The following is a 20,295-nucleotide window of genomic DNA, read 5'->3' as shown; positions in this document are numbered from 1 at the left end:
CATGCCTGTGCTTTACTGAGAAAGAGTAAAACCATTACAAATCACCCTACAGTCAGTTATGACAACACTTCCGCACAATCACTAAATATCAATAGATGGAAAGAAACATTAATAGATCCACAAACCTATATCTAGAGACTGGGAAGTATTTCATCTATACCAGGTCTCTAAACATAGGTTTGTGGATTTACTATCTTCAAACCATGGTTACGTGAGCTGAAGCCACACACCCTCCGTAGGGGACAAGGACCTATTAAGATGGTCCGCCCCAGACGCCTGATGGAACCTCAGGGATTCCTGAATGCGCTGGGTGATTTGGAGCTGACTGAAGGTTGCCCGGTCGAAGCCCTGGTGATGAAGTGGAATCGGGAGATCACTGGGGCTTTGGATCGGGTGGCCCCGAAACGTCCTCTCCCCCTAAACAGAACTCAGACAGCGCCCTGGTATACACCACGGTTGCGGGGTCTGAGGCAGGAGGTGAGACGACTTGAGCGCCGGTGGCGGAAATCTCGCACTGAAGAGGATCGGACACTGGTTAGAGCAGCAATAACTGCCTACCAAGTGGCAATAAAGACAACAAAGAGGGAGTTCTTTGCTGCCTCTATTGCGTCAGCAGAGTGTTGTCCCAGGAGATTGTTCCAAGTCGTCCGAAGCCTGGTCGGTCCTGTTGCTCAGGAACCCATGGAGCAATCAAAAATCTCCTGTGATAATTTTGCTAAACACTTTGCTGATAAAGTCGAGCGCCTGAAGAGCACGATTCCGCTCGCCGTGGATACAGGTAGTGGGCCAGGGTCGGCCAGTTGCATTCTGGTCCGGTGGGATCGGTTTCAGCCTCTTCTCTCTGAGGAAGTGGACAAGGTGCTCGGTACTGTGAAGCCAACCACCTGTCTGTTTGATCCTTGCCCTTCGTGGCTTGTTATGAGCTGCAAGGAGAGACTGAGCGAAGGGATCAAGGCAATGGTAAATGCATCCTTGAAAGAGGGTGCAATGCCATTAGCCCTCAAGGAAGCGGTGATAAAGCCCATCTTAAAAAAAACCTCCTTGGATCCCCGAGAACTGAATAACTTCCGCCCAGTATCTAACTTACCATTCTTGGGCAAGGTGATTGAGCGAGTGGTGGCCAAACAGTTACAGACACACTTGGAGGAAACGGATTATTTAGATCCATTCCAATCGGGTTTCAGGACTGGGCATGGAACTGAAACAGCCTTGGTTGCTCTGGTGGATGATATGAGGAGGGCGCTGGATAGGGGGGAGTATACCTTCCTCGTCCTCCTACATCTCTCAGCGGCTTTCGATACCGTTGACCACGGTATCCTTTGGGATCGCCTTGAGGGATTGGGAATGGGGGGCACTGTTTTACAGTGGTTCCATTCCTATCTCTCAAATAGGCACCAGAGGGTAGCTTTGGGAGATGAGGTTTCAGACCCTTGGTCTCTTAATTGTGGAGTACCACAGGGCTCTATCCTCTCTCCGATGCTGTTTAACATCTATGTGAAACCGCTGGGGGCCATCATCAGGAGTTTTGGGCTGAAGTGTCACCAATATGCGGATGACACTCAGCTCTATCTCTCATTTAAGTCCTCACCAGAGTTGGCTGTAGATACCATGTCCAAGTGCCTGGAATCCGTAAGTGGATGGATGGGAGAGAACAGGCTGAAGCTGAATCCTGACAAGACTGAGGTGTTGCTTGTGGGAGACAAAGGGAGGCTGGGTATTACAGACCTGATGCTTAATGGGGTGAGATTACCCCTGAAAGACCAGGTCCGCAGCCTTGGGGTCATTCTTGACTCCCAGCTGTCCATGGAGGCTCAGGTGTCAGCAGTGAGTCGGGCAGCTTGGTATCAGTTACGTCTGATACAAAGGCTGCGTCCCTACCTTCCTGTTCATCTGCTCCCACAAGTGATACATGCCCTGGTCTCCTCTCGCTTGGACTACTGTAATGCGCTCTACGTGGGGTTACCCTTGAAAACGGTCCGGAAGTTACAGCTGGTACAGAATGCGGCGGCGCGCTTCATCAAGCACAGCCGTCGCCGTGATCACATCACTCCAGTGTTAATGGATCTTCACTGGCTACCAGTTGTCTACCGGGCCCAATTCAAGGTGTTGGTATTGACCTTTAAAACGCTAAACGGTTTCGGCCCAGTTTATCTGAAGGAGCGCCTCCAGAGTCACCAATTATGCCACCTGACAAGATCAGCCTCACAAGACCTTCTCTCGGTCCCACCGGTTAAAATAGCTAGGCTGGTGCGGACCAGAGAGAGGGCTTTCTCGATTGTGGCCCCCACCCTCTGGAACTCCCTTCCTCTTGATCTTCGACATACTCCCTCCCTGACAGGTTTTCGCCGAGCCTTAAAAACCTGGCTATTCAGGCAGGCCTATGGGATTGGGGAGGGTTAGTTTTATGATGTTTTAATTGGAAACTGATTTTAAATTGACTATGACTGTGTTTTATTTTGTATATTGTATATGATGTATTGTTTTTTATTGTAAGTCGCCTAGAGTGTCCATTAACCTGGACAGATAGGTGACCAATAAATAAAATTATTATTATTATTATTATTATGAAGTGCCCCAGAGATTTTCCCCTCTCACACACAAGTGATCTCTCCCTTCCTTTTCCAGATGTAACCATGATTAATTTTATGCCTGCCCCAATGGTTTCACTAATAATTGTTTCCAACACCATTTCTAACCACAGCTGCAAACTGTACTTTGAAGTAGAGGGGAAGGCGAAGGAACAGAAAGGGGAGATTAAGTCTGTAAGCATGACTGATCTTTTAATTATGGTTATGGGATGTGTAATGTTATGTCTTCACTCTACTGTGTAGATTTTCAGTGAAGGCTGCTGAACACAAACTCAGTGCCATGTCTTGGTCAACACAGACTTCCAGGGTTCCAGAAAGCTGAGTTTCCTAGAAGCAACTAAAAGGATTTGTTTTTGTGCTTCACAACTTCCTTTTCCAAAAAATGATTTAAGACCTGGCATTAAATTGCTCTTACCAGTAAGCCATTTGTTGCATGAATGGTCACACATCTGGAGAAGCAGTGGTGAATTGAAAGGCCTTCTACATAAGTCTTGTAGTTATACCCTCCTTTCTCATCTACATCTCCACAGCGGTGAAAGTGAACAGGGTAAGATCCATGCACCTGCTGACCCATTTGTTTGAGTTCCACATAGGAGAGGTGAACAGATGTGAAATTCTTCAAAATCTGGAAGAGCAAAATGAGATAATCTGATTGTTCACCAATTAATTTTTTTTCAAATCAACATTTTGTTGATTTACAAGCTTTAGGGCATCCATTTCTTCCAGATATATATGTAGCAATATTGAAGGGCACATAAAACTGTCATATTGGAAACCCTGTTAACAAGTAATAAGCAGAGCACATACTTTATATGAGTAAGAGCCCAAGTTCTATCCCCAACAGCTCTTGTTAAAACTATTTCAAGGAGCAGGACAGGAATTCTATAGACCCAGGGCAGGTAACATTGTGTCCCAGAGTCCCAAACATATTTGGAGGGCACAACTTTGCCTACTTCTGCTATTTATAGTCAGTATAAAGGAAACTCACTTGTTCATATAAAAACAAATTCCAGCAATATATAATCAGTAGGCCTATAAACCCTGATGTTTACATATACATATACCGCTGCTGGGTCAATACCATCCTCAGTACATAGAAGTGGCTATAAAAAGTAATGGAATAATCATCAGGTAATGTCTGCAGGAACAAAAGCTATGGCTTCCTTTATGGAATCAATCCATCTCTTGTTTGGTCTTCCTCTTTTTCTACTTTCTGTTCTTCCCAACATTATTTTCTTTCTAGTGAATAATGTATTCTCATTATGTGTCCAAAGTATGATAACCTCAGTTTCATCATTTTAGCTTCTAGTGATAGTTCTGATTTAATTTGTTCTAACAACCAATTATTTGCCTTTTTTGCAGTCCATCCAGAAGCAAACACACACACACATACATACATACCTGGATATGTCCACCAAAAGTATCAAAATAAAAGAACTGGCACTCTCTGCCAGTGTAACAGGAATCTTCCATCTCTCCCTTTATTAAGATGTTCCTGGTGAGAACTCCAACCTCAGCTCTCATGTCCACTCCATCAATAATTTCTCCTATATGAAGGAACTGAGGAGTTTCTGTTTCAAAGAGAAGTTCATGTTCAAAGGCAAAGCAAATGAAAAAACAAGACAATTGAATCTTATATATTTTTAATGTATGTAACCTGCTAGCATAACTACCAAGCTTGAAAAGCAGAGCTATAGAATAGCATATTATTCCAGCTTGTGTCTCCACACCATCTGGTGCTATGTCAGCCATGATCAGGTAGTCCGAAACTTATTAGAATCTGTACAAATCTGCAGCTAACAACTTAAATAAAGTCCATTCAAGAATTCATTATTTTATTCACAGATATTATTTATATCAAGGTCAAGGACACACATAGTAAGACACAAGTGTTCCCACTGTATGATTTTTCCATACAAATTACTTCCAGAGCACTATCAGGAATGAGAAGTGGTCTTCAATAGCTATGCATGGACAGACAACCAAAAACCTGAATGGCCCAGCTGAAGATGAGAGATTGCTGATGTGGCAGTTAGAAACTACTTTTTCCAAATAATTTATCATGTGAAGTTTTAACATTCACACCAAAATTTAAGATAGGATGCTCACACTAGACAAGGAGAAGGAGTGGGCTTCTTTAATAACCTCGGAAACTGGAGAGATAATATATAGGTCTCACGGCTGCAATTAGGAAACATTTTACAGTTAAATATTATAATATTTAATTGAGTATTTGTTTATAATAAATGTTTTCTCATAAATTCCTTTCCTTTTCCCTCTACTTCAAAAAAATCAAACTTCTTCCATTTAAAAATGGCCTTTTATCAGCTTTTCTTCACCACAGTCCACTTTTGCCATAGTAAAGATTTTCTTTACTAAGTGGATTGGCCTCATGATATAGAGCAGAACAGTTAAGCGGACAACCAATAAGAAGAAATTATACTATACTGAATCTTTGTCAAGCTTCAATGAAAATTAAGTTCCAAATTACTCTTTTCTGAAAGTGTGCAGCTAACACTTGTCTGATTATACAACCCCTGTAAAACTTGTTATTGTCCAACTGCACAATGGTTCTTTCATAATCATGCAAGGAATATAGAATTTTTTCCAAACACACACACCACAGAAGTAGTTTCAGAACGAAAGCAATACAGAATTAACTCTATTAGTATACCAGCTACAAAAGGTAACAAGGAGAACAACTCAATGAACACCTCCAGATGTTAACAGCTCAAATGAAGTTGATTTCTTCCATCAAAACCTAGTAAGACTGTACATGTCAGAGAAGTAGGAAGGGATGAGGCTCTTGACACATTTTTGAAACACTGAAGGAAACTGGATATTAAATGACTAGAAAGCTAAGGAACTACTTCCATATGGGAATAATTTGCTTGCCTTTCCTCATTCATGTGAGAGAGTTGGCACAAGCTTTCTGCAGATGCTGAAGTCCGAGGACCAAGAGAAGCAGAGAATAAAATTTCACTAGTAAGATGATGAGATCTGTATTTCAAGGAAAAGGGGCAGCACACTACACCAGAAAAATGTTGCCCTAGAGAATACTCAGGATTCATATGAAACTAAAAGCACAGACTTGCAAGAGGAAATAAAAATTTCTAAGTCAGCACTTCTGCGAACATTAGGCTATGTACCTTTGCACACAGCTAAATGTTTATTCAAGAGCTAAACTCATCTCTTTGCCACAATTATCTCTCCCCTCCCACCATTGATACAGTGTCTGGGCATTGATGGCCCCAACTCTTCCTGCCACCTCACATCCCAAGCCTTGAAATCCCAAACAGACATCTTCAGCAGCATTACCTAACCATGTCTCCCAGTCAATGCCTATCAAAGCTCCCAGCTGGCCAAAAGTTACTCCTTTTTGCATCACTCACCTAATCAGTTCAGTTTTACTAGATAGAGCTGAGCATGGCTTCTAGGAAGTTGTAATCTGCTCCCAACTACATTGCTCTCTCTTTGTAAATTCTTCCTAATGCCACTGATCGATACATTTTCACGACTGATAATCATGAAGACTTTAAAATGTTCATGTAATCAAACTAAATGTATTTCGGAAAGCCTTAAAGACCTGGCTTTTTCAGCAGGCCTTCGGGGTATCCGGGGAGGGTTAATCGATATAATTGTAAAGCCTCCTACCCAGTTTTAATATTGTTGTTGTAGATCTATTGTTTTTATTGTATTACTGTATTTTATTAATTGTATTTTAATAATTTTGTAAGTCGCCTAGAGTGGCCATTGGCCAGATAGGCGACGAAGAAATTAAATTTATTATTTATTATTATTATTATTATTGTCGCTTAATGTTTTGAAATGATTTAGTATTCTAATGTTATGTTAATGATGTATTCCTTTGCCTTTTTGTTATTCTGGTATGAGTTGTTTTGAGCATATTTATATTGAAAAGTGGCACACACATTTAAATAATAAATAATGGAAATCTATATGGAAACCGTACCTTTGGGACTATGGTACGATTACAGAAGAAGGTAGCAGATATTTTACAAGATTTTAAAAATATTTCCAGGGTTATTTTTTGAGTACTTATGTGGCATCTCCAGCCACAGCAGGAGAAGCACTTGCCAACACACACACACAAGAGGGGGGGTTCTTAAATTTAAGCTAACAGTTTAGGTAAAGAGGACTGTATATTTACCTGGGAGTAAACCCCACTGAACATAGTGGGATTTACTTCTGAGTAGATATGCACAAGATTGTGCCATAAGCAGAGTAGAATGTAACACAAAGAAACGATTAAAAACAAGGATGTAAACTTTTATGAAGAATTTTTCCCAGTTTAGCATTTAAATTACGTGTACTGCTTCAGTTTGTTTCAATTACTTGTGCTGTTTAAGCACTTTAAAATAGAATAAATAAATCTTAAAAGAGAAATATGCGTATGTGTGGTTGATGTGAATGTATATTTATCTTATCTTGAGGTGTAGAGGCTACCCAAATTCAGCTCCATTTTAATATGTATGTGCATCTGCACACACATTCACGTCTGTATATAAATGTTGGGGCACTTATTCAATTAGCTATATAGATATTATGATCCAGAATGACATGAATATTTAATTCTCCCTGTAGCCTTTCCTCTGCTCTCTCGCCACTGCAAAAGTTTGCAGATTTCAAAAGCTGAGCACCCACAAAGAGACAAATATCTAAAATTTGCACCAACATGAAAGATGAAAGTGTTCCCCCACAGAGCTCACTTACAATTACCTAGTATTGAGTTGTGTATGTTCATTGCAATGCAGTTATTACAGGCTCATAACCGTCCTCAAAAAGAGCTAAAGCACTGAGAAAGTAAATGCATAGCAGGAGAAACATAAATGCAAATGTATACAATTTTCAGTTTTATTGCTATATTGCAATACAGCTGTATTGTTAAAGCTCATGACCAAGCAGTTATTTGTAACAGCAGAGGATCAATTAAGAGAGAATGCACTCTAATAACAAGCAGTCAAACAGAACCTGAAGAGCTAATTTGGAGAGCAAGAGATCAAAGAGAGAACAAAGAATTTTAGGTTTCTGGTAACAACCTGCTCCTCCCACCAAACCTGCCTTCCTTGAGGTCAAACAAACTGTTACCATGTATAACTGCATATGGAACAAACATCCAGTCATAAACTCAACATATGAAATAATACTGTGAGATTAGCAAAACATCAAACTTACTGAGAACACTAGTTTGCCTATAGTTTCAGTTACAACATTATTCATTATGATTGTTATGTGTGTGTGTGTCTTGCCATGGGGGCTTTAAAAATTAGAGCACTAACCTGGAAAGAAATGTAACACATAAAGGTTCTTTACCAGACTTTGCAATCTGTTTCAAACCCTTATTAGCCTTAACTGTGGTTAAGGTTGGGTAGGTGATGTGTGAGAGGGAGTTCCAAAGATGAAAAAAGAAAAGGAGAAAGGGGGCCTGGGAAGAGGAAGAACATGATCCTTTTCTCTTCATGGCAGTGAAGAGGTCTCCACTAATGTCCACAGTGCTCATTCTGAAAATGTCAACCACATGCCCTTTTAGCAGACATGGAGCAAGCACTGCAGGAAGAAAGAGCAGTAACACAGCAAAGAATGGTGAATGCCTGCACGGTTAAGAAAGCAACCCAAAACAACTGAATGAAAGGAAGTGCATAGAACATTAATCAGTAAAATGGGGATCTGTTTTCCACAAGAGGTCAAGCTGTATTCTAATCATGCCCAGAGTAAAATATATTTTAACCAAAAGCATATGCTATACACCAGATATGAAACTTCCCTTTCTTTGTAGTGATAGCAACAATGGTGTATGTGCCACATCAGGGTCAAATGAGGATCTTAGACTGCAGTGAATGTTAAGCAGCTGGAGAAGGTTCTCAAAGACAGAAAGTCAATGTGACTGCATTAACGTTAGGTATCAAGACCATAAATCACAAGGAAATGGAACACTTGCAGGATATGCTGGTGATCTTCCCTCAACCCCTTTGAGCTCATACCCTTAACTTTGACTTGGTGTCTGTTGCATTCCGGACAAGGAAGGAGGGTAAATTCTTCTGTCTGGTACATAGAATAATCAGTACTTGCAACAACAATCTGGTCTTCAGGCTTCCAGGTACTAACATCATCTGACAGATCCAGTATCACTCCGTGTACGGCTTCAACCTGGAAACCCCACTTTGGAATACCTTAAATAAATTAATAATTTGTCTTGTTTGATTTAGTTTAAAAACATTTCTACACCATTTCCCCAAAAGCTCAAAGTACTTTACAACCTAAACAATTAAACAAACATTAAACCCATCAACAAGAAAGTTGTTGATTCATAAAGTAGTAATTGACATTTCTCCTTCCCACTTGTCTGTCTGGGGGAGGCTTTTTTCTAGCAGAATTTTCTTACTGGATTTCTCCTGAACTTCTTGGTAATGGTTATTTTGTAAAGCAGGTGGGAAGGGGCAGAAGAAAAAGCTTGCACAACAGAGATGGGAGTTAGGAAAAAGAACAGCAGAGCTACAGAGTTACTGAAGATGCTCCAACTGAACCACAGTGTATAGTGTAAATAACTGTCTATCAGAAACACAAGTTCTGTAATTGAAATGCATGGCATTTATTAACAGAGGCCTAGACAAAACTTGTAAATGAAATCTAGACTGTTGCTGGCTACGAGACATCCTTCGGTATGACCCTCTAATTTTTGCCTACATGCACAAGGCATCCATAAACAACCTACTTTTCTTTCAAGTTGGATGCACCTCAATAAGAAAACATCTCTTATTTAAATATATGCAGTGCCAGGTAATTACTCTTCCAGTATGTTATTGAAAGAGCTGCCAACACCACAGTTTCCTTTTCCTTCTTGAGGCTAAAAAGGCGGCTACAGCCACTTTGCAATTACCATCCTCTTATGTATACAAAAGCTATTTTTTAACCACCTTCAATTGCTGGGGCTAGGAAACACACCCAAGAAAGTATCCTATTACATTCTGTCAGAGCTACCAGGTATGGTTACATCTTGGAAAGATCTTTCTGGAGAAATTTAGAAAGACAAAAAATATATATATTGTAAAAAATGAAAAATACAAATAATGAAAAAATCTGCAAAGCAGTGTTTCTGGCAGCAGATTGGTTTATCCTTTCATCTTGCCATATTCTGTTATGGCTATTATGGCTGCAAGCAAAGGGACAGAATAATATAATCGACATTCCTTTTTAGTATGGATTTTTACTTTGGACCAGACACAACTTCTGGCTTGCGCTGGATCACAGCAGGCAGTGGACAGCACAGGTACATAAGGTGCATCCAGAATTAAGTAATTCCTTCTGTACAAGATTGTTTACAATTATTGCATTACCTGTTTTTTTTTAAAAAAAGAATAACATTCCTACCAGCAATCCATTCACTGAAAGCTCTCACAGCAAACTTCTGACCATCCACTGTAAAAAATTCTCGTTGTGCAAGAGCTTTCCCTCCTGTGCTGTGGTTTTCATAGTCTCTCACAGACTCATTACATGATGACTCTCCTTCACCAACTACACCAACTAAAGCCCAGGCCTGCCTGTAAAGAATAAAGCACATGTTGAAACAAAAAGCCCTTCCTTATCATAGGTCTTTATAATGAGCAATGCATGCAGCATACAAGAAAATATCAGAAAAGGGTAACTATTCGTTTTCTGTATCTGCAGCTGAAACAAAGAATTGTATAATTTGGGGACATAAGGCTGGAAGTGCTATCATCCCTTTGTCAGAAGTCACAAGAAATCTGCAACACTTGTCAAATTTTAAAGTACCCCTAAGAGAATTAAGGATGGACAGAATGTTGTGTGTTAGTTTTAAATTTCTATACTCATATCTGCATGGTTTTTTAAAAAAAGTAGTATAAGCTCAACTCTGTGTGAGAGAAGTATTAAATTTTAATTAAATTTTAATTAAATCCCATAATTGCCTGAGTACTTTCACTTTTTGCCTCTAAACTGAAGCCAATTACATACATTTGTATAATATAATAAAATAAAACAATAAAACAATAAAAATATATTACATCCACACTCAGAGAAATTCATTACATTTTATATTGCGTTGAAAGAATTCGCAGGGATGAAGTGGGTCAGAGGAAAGAAGAATGTATTGTGCCTTGCTTATAAATGGCAAAAGCTGGTCGGAGTTTCCTGCCATAATAGAACTGAATGTGTGCAGTGGCATGTTGAAGCAAATTCTTAGGTAGGCCTGCGTTGAACAGCAACAATGGAAAAAGGTTTCAATGCCTACAGTTCCTGGAGCTGATAAGAGATTGCCAGTGCTGCAGCTGGACATTTTAAGTAGGCTGGCAAGAAGCCCTCATTGTACACACCCCATAAATTACTTGTTCGAGGACAGAAAGCAAGCAGAGATTGTCCTCTGTACTCTCCTCCCCAACCCCTGCTTTGAAAATCTATACTGCCCTGACATTACATTCATGCCTTTATGGTTACTCCCAATTTCCCTCCTATTAGCTTTAATTTAAGCCAGCTCTTACTTGACAGCACCAAAGCCAAGGGATTTCATTCTCTTCCTACCATCCCTCTTTTCCTTCAAGTTGTATGCCAACTGGTATCAACATTTCCAGCAATTAGTTCATTTAGAACTTCCAGAACTCTGGAGAGCTAAATTTAAGCAGCATAGATCTATTCAAGAAATCTGTTGCTTGATATTTTTAGGGAACTGTTCTATTCTATGTACTCTTTAAAAAGCTTGTACAGTCACCAGTGTTAAACAAACCACTCCGACTGCAACTCCAGGTATATTAGATCAAAGTTATCCGCTCTCTCAAAGAATGTTTGAACTGGATAGGATGCCTGCTGAGAGGCCTTACACTTTTACAGTCAAAAGTCGAGACTGCACTAGAATCTAGGTGGCAAAGATGGGGTGTGGTTTAAAAAGGACACAGAAGTGACAGAAGTAGTCTGCTTCCCTTCCAAACTGAGTGTAGTGAGTAGTGTGAAACACTGAGCTCCAGAAACATGAACTACACTTCAAAACACCAGAGAGGCATACACATTCCCCATCTCACATGCAAATGCAGGGGAGGGGGGAAAGAGAAAGAGAAGGCATCTCTCACAAGGAGCTCCAATGTCCCTCCAGCTTGCACCTCATGAGCTCTGCACAGGAACTTAGGAAGCTGCTTTATACCAAATCAGATCATTAGTCCATCTAGCTAAGTATTGTTGCCACTGACTGGCAGTGGCTCTTCAGGCTTTCAGTTTCTCCCAGGCCTACCTGTAGATGCTGGGGATAGTAACAGTAGGTTTGTTGATAACCCCGGCACTGGAACAGATGTAGCTTCTCGCTTTCAAGTGTAAGGAAAGACTCAGTATTGAGGAAGTAGGAGCCAGTCCAATCCTGTGCAAACATCAGGGGCAAGCCCTTGTGGGGGCAGAATTTCAACTAGCCAGTATATGAGGGCCAGCATGGTGCAGTGAATAGGCTGCGGGACTAGAACCTGGAGCCCAGGGTTCAGATCCCTACTCTCAGCCATGAAGCTCACTGGGTGACCTTGAGCCAGCCACAGTCTCACAGGGTTGTTGTGAGGATAAAATGGGGAAAAACATGTATGCCACCTTGAACTCCTTTGAGGAAAAATATAAATGTAATAGTAAATAAATAAAAATAAATACATAAGACCTAGGAACTGATATAACTTGCACATTATTTCTGGTTCCTTCAGATTACAATGAGCCCTGCCTGCCTCCAGCACCAAACTTCTCACTGGGTACACCAACTCACCAGACGCCAGGAAAGCAGGACCTCTTCACCAAGACCCTTTGACCTTCAGCTCCTATCCAATCTTCCCTTCTCTTGATTTTGATATGAGCTGCATCCCCATGTATCAGTCCACAGCTCTAGCTTATCATTCCTTCTAAAGTGGGCAATCCTATGCCAACCAGCAGGACAGCAAAAGGAGGCCACCTACAGACAAGGAAAAGTTCTGCATATCTGGGGGATACCAGTTCAAGTATGCAGAAAAATATTGTGTCTAAGGAAAACAAAAAGTTCCCAAAGGCAACCAAGATCTGCAATGCACACTGCACAGGCTACAAGCCCTCAGTAGCTCAGGCAGCTGCTGGGCTGAAAAGAAAGAAAGTATGGAAGAAGAGAAGCTGGGAGATGCATGCTTGATGACACAAATCCCCAACTCCAGTTTCCTTCACACTGTCTTTTAAGCTATTAGGGGCTCTTTCCCCTTCACAGCCTAAAGGGTCCTTCTGGGGTGATTAACTGGGATCAGAGGGAAAGACACTTCAGGTATGAATCTAGGTGAGCAGCAGCTTACAGCACAGCCAATCCCAAATCTGAACAGTGTAATGCTATGACCATTACATAGTGCAATTGTTAGTAAAACCACATTGCAATATTTTGTTGTGAGGTCCCACTTGTCCAACATGAGTTACCTCACTTCTATAGCTCAGCAAATCCCTCTGACGCAAGTGAACTGCCCGACTTAGGCCTGTAGTTGACCGAGCTATCACGTTTCTCAGAGGAATATGCTTTAAAAAAAAAAAGGACAAGAATAGAAAGAGAAAGCTATTTCTAGACCAAGTTCCAATACTGTATCATCACAGCCAGATGACACAGAAAGGTACTTTCAGAACTTCAGTACACTTCTGAATGCTCCAGTCACCCTGAGGAGCACAAGAATTCCAGATGCCCTGGTCTAGGGGCAAAGAGCCTGCTACAACATGCAAAATTAAAATAAACTTCCATTTACCAGGAAGCATATCCAACAAAATCTCTCTCATCAGTCAGAAATATCCCCCACCTCTTGATTCATACTCAGTATGAATCACCACTTCCTTTATAAAACAAAACTGGAAATAAATACACTTTAACTATTCTTCTACCTCCATTATAGCAACAGGCTTATTACACTGAATACCTCTTGCTTGAAATTAAAAACAAGCAATTTGCTAATTGTACAATGGCATACAATGGTGATATATCTGACTCCCAGTATTTCAAATACCCTGGATTTGTGCAAGTTTAAATGATTTATACACTCCTTCCATTATAAAAGACATCATGCAAGCTTGCAACAAACTATGAAAACATCCTGAAAGCAAACTATATGGAAATAAAGCAGCAGTACCATTTTATACAATCCAGACATACCAGATAAAATATTAAATGCAAACAATGAAATAAAAATGTTTTTATAAAATGAAAAAAATCCTCTTCTAAAAATCTTACATAAGAGTTAACTAAAGAAATGTTGTAGTTTTTAAAACAAACTTTCCACATTTTCTCTTGGCCAATTTCAAGACTATAAAAGCTGAAAGTAAACCAATCACAGTATGTTTCATCATTTTACTTGAAATCTCTCTCTCCTCTCATGATTTTAATGCCATTCCAGCGTAGACTAAAAGCACATTAGAAAATATTGACAGGGCGGGCATGCTTTTCAAGATCCTACATGGAAGGAACACAATTCAAAGTGAATCTTATGGCTGCTTCTTAGAAGATAATTTCCCTGAACATATTTACTTATACATGGGAAAACTGTACGTACATCCCATGTACAATATAACACGTAAGAAATCCATGTGCCATTTTCGCTGTGCATACACACAGGGGGAAATTAAACAACAATTTCAGCACAACTAGTTGCTGCCCTGGACTCCTTCTGGGAGGAAGGGCGGAATGTTAAACAAATAAATAAAATAGTTGGCCCATGTTCTAGGAATTCCCTCCCTTTAAATATTAAACAGGTACTGTCTGTGTTATCTTTTCGGTGCCTACTGAAGACCTTCCTCTTTCAACAAGCCTTTTAAGTAGAGACCTTATCCCAGTCTATGTCTGTGTTGGAATTGCTTTTCAAAATGTTTTCAAAGCTTTTTCAAAAGATGTTTTTCTTTTAATATGTTTTTAAAGATGTTTTGTTTTAATATACACAATTTAAAGTCTGTTTTAAGATGTTTTAGTGTTTTGTTTGCTGCCCTGGGCTCCTTCTGGGAGAAAAGGCAGGATATAAATTTAGTAAAAAAAATAAAATACATAAATAAATAATAGGAAGGAAACAATGTTAAAATATGCAAATTAAGGAACTGGAGTTGTAAACGAATTCACTTTTATTACCAAATAAATGTGGGCATGGTTTCCACTAACAACTTTTGACCTCTCACCCATCCAAAAGCTTCCAATATCTTTTGCTTGTTTGCTGCCTTGGGCTCCTTGTCGGAGGAAGGGTGAGGTATAAATTTAATAAATAAATAAATATTCATAGGGTATGATCTAAAGACACATAAGGCCACCACCTTGCTGAACCCAAGGACATCTGGTCAGTGCCTGGATGGGTGAACACCCAGAAAGACACATACACTGCCTCAGTGTCTGTGATGGAAGAAAAGTTGGATATAAATATAAGAAAATTAATATTTTATGGTTAAAATTAGTAAAATCTGTGTACCAAGTTTTGTATCTTCAAATTTTGACACACGCACACCCATAAACACCCCAAGAGGACCAGTGTTGTAGTACTTGCCTTCGTACCTAGCATTACCTAGTATCTAGTATTAATCCTTGAAGTGAAAAATTAAAATGAGAGACTTCAATGCAAACCATTTGTAAATTTGAATATAAACATGCAGCACTATGAATATATAAAAATATGCATGATATTTTGGAGTGTTTCATTGTCATATTGTTTATTGCAGTACCCTAACTTGGGGGGGAGGAATGGAGGGGGTATACAGTTTTATGAATAATATAAAGGATGTGTTTATGGTGACAGAACACCAGAGTTTTAATTCTTTTTAATATTGTATTTTAGATTTTGTAACCCGCCCTAGGACCTATTGCTGAAGGGTGGGCAATAAATAAATAAATAAATTCATTACATTTGCATAAGCCAAAGACTGAGCTAGAACAGCAGGACTGACCTTCAAAAGGCAATTTTCAAATCAGATTAAACACACACAAAAAAGAGAGTATTTTTTTTTACCTATAACTTAATCCTTTGACGAGCTTGCTCCCCAGAAGGTTCTGTATGATTGTTCTGGTTTCATCTAGTAGGTTTTTAGCAGCTGAATCTCCCACCACAATAGCTACAATGCGACCAAAATCTTGGCCTTTTAGAAAATCCTGAAGTTTCCTGCTATCATTTTGAGATTCATGAGTATCAAACCTCTCCACTTCCAAAACTTGTGCAGTGTCTTGATCAATAACTCTCACACTGAGGCCTCGGAAAAACTCCTTTTCAAAAGTATATGAGCCAGAGGCCAGTCCTGAAGAATGAAGAGTCTTTGACAGAGAAGTCCATGATAACTTCTGAGTTCCATGCAATTCCAGTGTTCCACCAGGGCCCACACCCACAAACTTCTTGCCAAATGTTGGCACATAATCACCTTCATCCTTTTTGCCATACAAGATTATAGTTGCTTTGGATTTATAACGACATTTCTCTGCTCCAATATGAAGCGCTCCACCATCCTTTATCAGGATAAACTGTGTCTGCAGTGTAATATCTCTGGATCCTTTTTCATCATCGCCAAAGACAAGTAATCCTGAGGGAAACAATGTTTTTAGTAAGCAATTTATTAAGTATTAACCAGCTACGTTTTGAGGAATAAAATTTTGCTTTGGCATAGAATACACTAATCACTGCACTAATATCAAAGCTTCTTATATATATGAGCATTCCATACACAATACACAAACAAGTTTTTAAATGGAAAACTGCATCACTCAGCGTGTAACGGTATATCAGAGCAAAGAGAAGTACAAAGAACAAATAGCATATCTGAGCTGCTGAACAAAACATCCTGCACTGTTTCCTACAAGTCTGATCTTGTCCTTACAAAGTTACCAACCAAATCTTGCTGTGGAAGGCTCCTAATACACTGATGACTGCGCAGTATTTTTAATCTGTTCATATTTGATATGCTTGGCACAGCTGCAAGAAATGTACCAAAAGAACTCAGGAGTAATAAAAGTTGAAAGCAGACTAGATCAACACCATTAACAAAAAAATAAAACATGAGACAGCTGGACAGGAAAAAATATGCAGATATGTACACTTTAAAAGGATCTTTAAGGAAGAAGGAGTAAATTAAAACAGTTGAAAAAGTAACATGACCAGGTTTACTTTCCTCTGAGGATTAGCAAAGTATGGCTAGACCAGCATTCAACAACCTGGTGCCCTCCAGATGTTTTTGGACTGCAGCATGGAGCTGTGGCTGTTATGATGTGCAGTCCAAACATCTGGAGAACACCAAGTTAGCAAAGGCTGGGTTACAATGTGAGAAAAACAGCTACGAATGTGGTGCCACTGCAGTTTTTAACTCTTCTCTTACACTCTAGCCTACTGCTGCGCCAGTTGGGAGGATAACCATCACCACCACCACCACCACCTCCTCCTTAATAATAATAATAATTAGGATAGAGAAAACTGGTTGTCATATAGGAAGTAAACTCCCTATAGCTGTCTTGGTTTTGCTTGCTTTTGGAAGCAAAAAGAGAAATAGCTGGTAGGTACCACTCAGTGAAATAAACTTGAGAAAATTCTCTCTTCACACGCTCATTCTCCTAGTCTTCTTAGATTTACAGCAACAGTGTCTGTTATTGCTCAATGTACACTTCTCCCATTGCTGTTTCCTAGAAACACTCTAGGTTAAGTCCTATGATGAGAACTGCAGTATTTTGTCTCATCTGCACAGGAAGAAAACTGGGAGGAAACTTCCTTTTGAAAGACTAGCTTTAAAAGTCTGTTCTGCAGCTGCATTGTTATTCAACTGCGCCTGTTCCCTGTCCAATATCACTTGAACCGAATATAAATGTACTTCATTCTCAGGATGCCGCATCATTTCTTGGAGCTCTGATAATATCCACAAATATAACAATGCAACTTACATTTTAGGGATATAGGTTTTTCTAAATATGCGATATAGCATTTACAGTTTGAGAAATGGTTGAATGTAATTACAGAATAATTGCAATGAGCCAATTCACAGCAGCAGTTTATGGACTTCCTCCTTCTCACACTGTAATCATACAAGATTTCCAAATACTACTTGATTCCAATGATAACTGTTCCCTTTCTTTTCTTTTAAAATTACAAAAATGGATCAATATGTGTTACATTATTACATCTCATAAAATGCTCTGGCAGAAGTTATCTTAGATAGGAAGCAATGTGAAAAATTAATTATTGCTGACATTGCTTAGGTCATCCTTCCAATTACTATTAGTACACCTACCCAAAACTATTGGAATAAAGGTAAGACAGTGATTTAGTGGCCAAACTAGATATGATGATGGCAGTCGTTGTTCACGTGCCTGTCCCATTTGGACATAACATGGGGATAGAGATGATTTTTACAACAGACAGTTTGTGCATATGAGGTGAGCTGAAACTTGTTCATCTCCCCATAGCCTGCTGTTGAAGGTGTAGTTCCAATACCAGATGAGAATTAGTTTGAGGGGAAAAATGCCTGGGTAGCCCAGCACAGCAAAGAAAGGTGGGGGAGCATGCAGCTTCCTTCACCTGCACAATGGTAATGATTAGTTATATCCCACTTTTTCCCAAAGGAGCTGAAGGTAGCATATATGTTTCTCCCACTCTCCATTTTATCATCACAACAACCCTGTAAAGTAGGTTAAGCTGATAGACTATGACTGGCCGAAAGTCACCCAATGAGCTCCATGGATGACTTGGTATTTGAATCCAGGTCTCCTAGGTCCTAGTCTAACTCTTAACTTTTTATTATTACAAACTATAAAATTTAGACTCCACACACACAGCTTTCCATGTGAATGGAAAAACCATGAGAACATAGCTATCTCAATATGTCCAGTTTTGCCCCAAAATATGCTGCCGCTATGCCAATTTACATACCTCCATCCTGTATAACTATAGAATGCACTGTAGCATTCATATTCAGCCGAAACAAGTCTCCCTGTTTAAGTATAACTTTCTTTTCTCGATCATATCCAGGATTCCAGTTCTTAAGACGAGGATTCTGATCTGGACAGTTCTCTGCAGCATAAACAGGAAACACAATTATAACGGAAGTATCAAGATAGCCAACTCATGGTGCAAGCATTTTTATCCACTCTACTGGTGCTATCAAATTTTAATAAAGTTATAGTAAAACATTTCCCCAGTTTTACTTCTAAGAAAGAAAAAAATGTTTTCCTTTAAAATGTAGAGAAATTTTAATGTTATATCTCTCTTCTGATTTTGAATACAATTACTGAACTATAAAAGTGGCAAAATACACTTCTGGCCCACGAACCAATGTTTCGCAACTCTTCAGAATACAGAAATCAGCAATCCCCAACAAAGTCCTTCCCTTGCATAAATAAAGCATACTTTCGGCAGATTCCACAAAACTTGCTTTCCAGACGTCAGTAACCCTCCAACTCGGGTAGATTTTCATCCTCTGAATCTTGCTTCCTGTGAATCAGGTAAAGTGATCTGCCTTTTCTCACTAGCAAATCAATAGACTCTGCTGTCCTTCACCTCTTCATTTTATAGTCATTGACTAGTAATATGCCTTTAAGTCACTGAAAGTTTCAGAGAGCCTTTTGGCAGTATAGAAATTAAATTAAATTAAATTAATTAAATAAAAGATGCTATATTATTTAGTTATTTATTTTAACCGTTCAGCTGTTCCCATTGTTAATTGGGGTATATATTTCACATTGGAAAAGACTTGTTCTTCAGCATCTGTGCTTTTGGTCCATGTTAAGACAATTTTTATAAGTATCCCGGTGCTTCATCCAATATCAGTTTTCTTCTGCCCAAGATGCCTAAATTCTGTTATGATTTAATGGACAACCTATAATTGTCATCTTTTTACACCCTCTGTGAGAAAACAGGTTTTCAAAGTTATAGCCATTAGCTCCAGTCTGGCCATGTACTTGAATCATTTGAGTACATTATCAGAAAGTTACTGACTCATTAGGTCAAACTACCCATTACCCATCTCTCTGTCCCTCCTCCCCAGTGATTCAACATTTCCTGGTAGTGTACTTTTCTTTCTTTTGATGCAATCAAATTGTGAATGTTAGGCAAATGTTGTTTCTGCTTCCCTTTGGAGACAGTTTTACAATCAGTTCCACTTGACTATTAGGAATTGCTTCCTGCTATTAAATCTATTTGGCTCATGCTGATAAAACTTATTCATCACTACTCTGGATTACTTCTCTTGCTTAGTGCTTTCTCCCTTCATTGTAAGAGATTTGATATAATTCTTTAGTTTCTTGGTACACAATTACTTTGGCTATGTTAGGCATATTTGTATGTAAATGTGAAATGTATCCCCCACCCCACCCCCAAAATCCTAAAAGTACAATTTGTAAGGAAACAAATTGGCTACACTTTTTAATTTATTTAAAAGATGTAACACCCCATGTTTCACTACAGAGATTCCCAGGGGCAGCTTAAATTGCCAGATAAATGTATTACACAGTCATGATTCTAGAAATGAGCAGCAGTCACATTTGTGATAAACCAATATGTAGAAAACAAAATGCAGTATTAGATGGATCATTGGCTCAAGTCAGTCAGGCTTTTTTGTTTCAGTCATCTAGCAAAAAATGCCATGGATTAAGTCATCCTTTAATCCTAGTGATTTCCAGCAGTATTACAACATGATCTTGCATTCCATTCCATTTCCACCTTTTCCCACCTTTTAATTTATTTATTATTATTATTTATTTTATTTATTAAAT

At 39.2% G+C, this 20,295-nt stretch overlaps 1 protein-coding gene across 4 annotated transcripts in view; it reads right to left on the bottom strand.

Moving 5' to 3' along the window:
- CEMIP2 (cell migration inducing hyaluronidase 2) overlaps nucleotides 1–20,295 on the bottom strand; it is a 76,565-nt gene that overhangs the window by 34,147 nt on the left and 22,123 nt on the right. For all 4 annotated transcript variants that reach the window (XM_061628120.1, XM_061628131.1, XM_061628102.1 and 1 more), the window contains exons 3-8: nucleotides 18,455–18,595; nucleotides 15,563–16,124; nucleotides 9,978–10,147; nucleotides 8,591–8,779; nucleotides 3,990–4,159; nucleotides 3,004–3,213 (exon numbers count right to left, since the gene is read on the bottom strand). In XM_061628120.1, coding sequence (XP_061484104.1) covers nucleotides 3,004–3,213; nucleotides 3,990–4,159; nucleotides 8,591–8,779; nucleotides 9,978–10,147; nucleotides 15,563–16,124; nucleotides 18,455–18,595 — 1,442 coding nt within the window. The remainder of the gene's footprint in view (nucleotides 1–3,003; nucleotides 3,214–3,989; nucleotides 4,160–8,590; nucleotides 8,780–9,977; nucleotides 10,148–15,562; nucleotides 16,125–18,454; nucleotides 18,596–20,295) is intronic.

The sequence above is a fragment of the Rhineura floridana genome, chromosome 1 (assembly GCF_030035675.1).
Source record: "Rhineura floridana isolate rRhiFlo1 chromosome 1, rRhiFlo1.hap2, whole genome shotgun sequence".
Classification (NCBI taxonomy): Eukaryota; Metazoa; Chordata; class Lepidosauria; order Squamata; family Rhineuridae; genus Rhineura; species Rhineura floridana.
The sequence above is the reverse complement of the archived record's forward strand: the minus strand, read 5'-3'. Positions and strand labels throughout refer to the sequence as shown.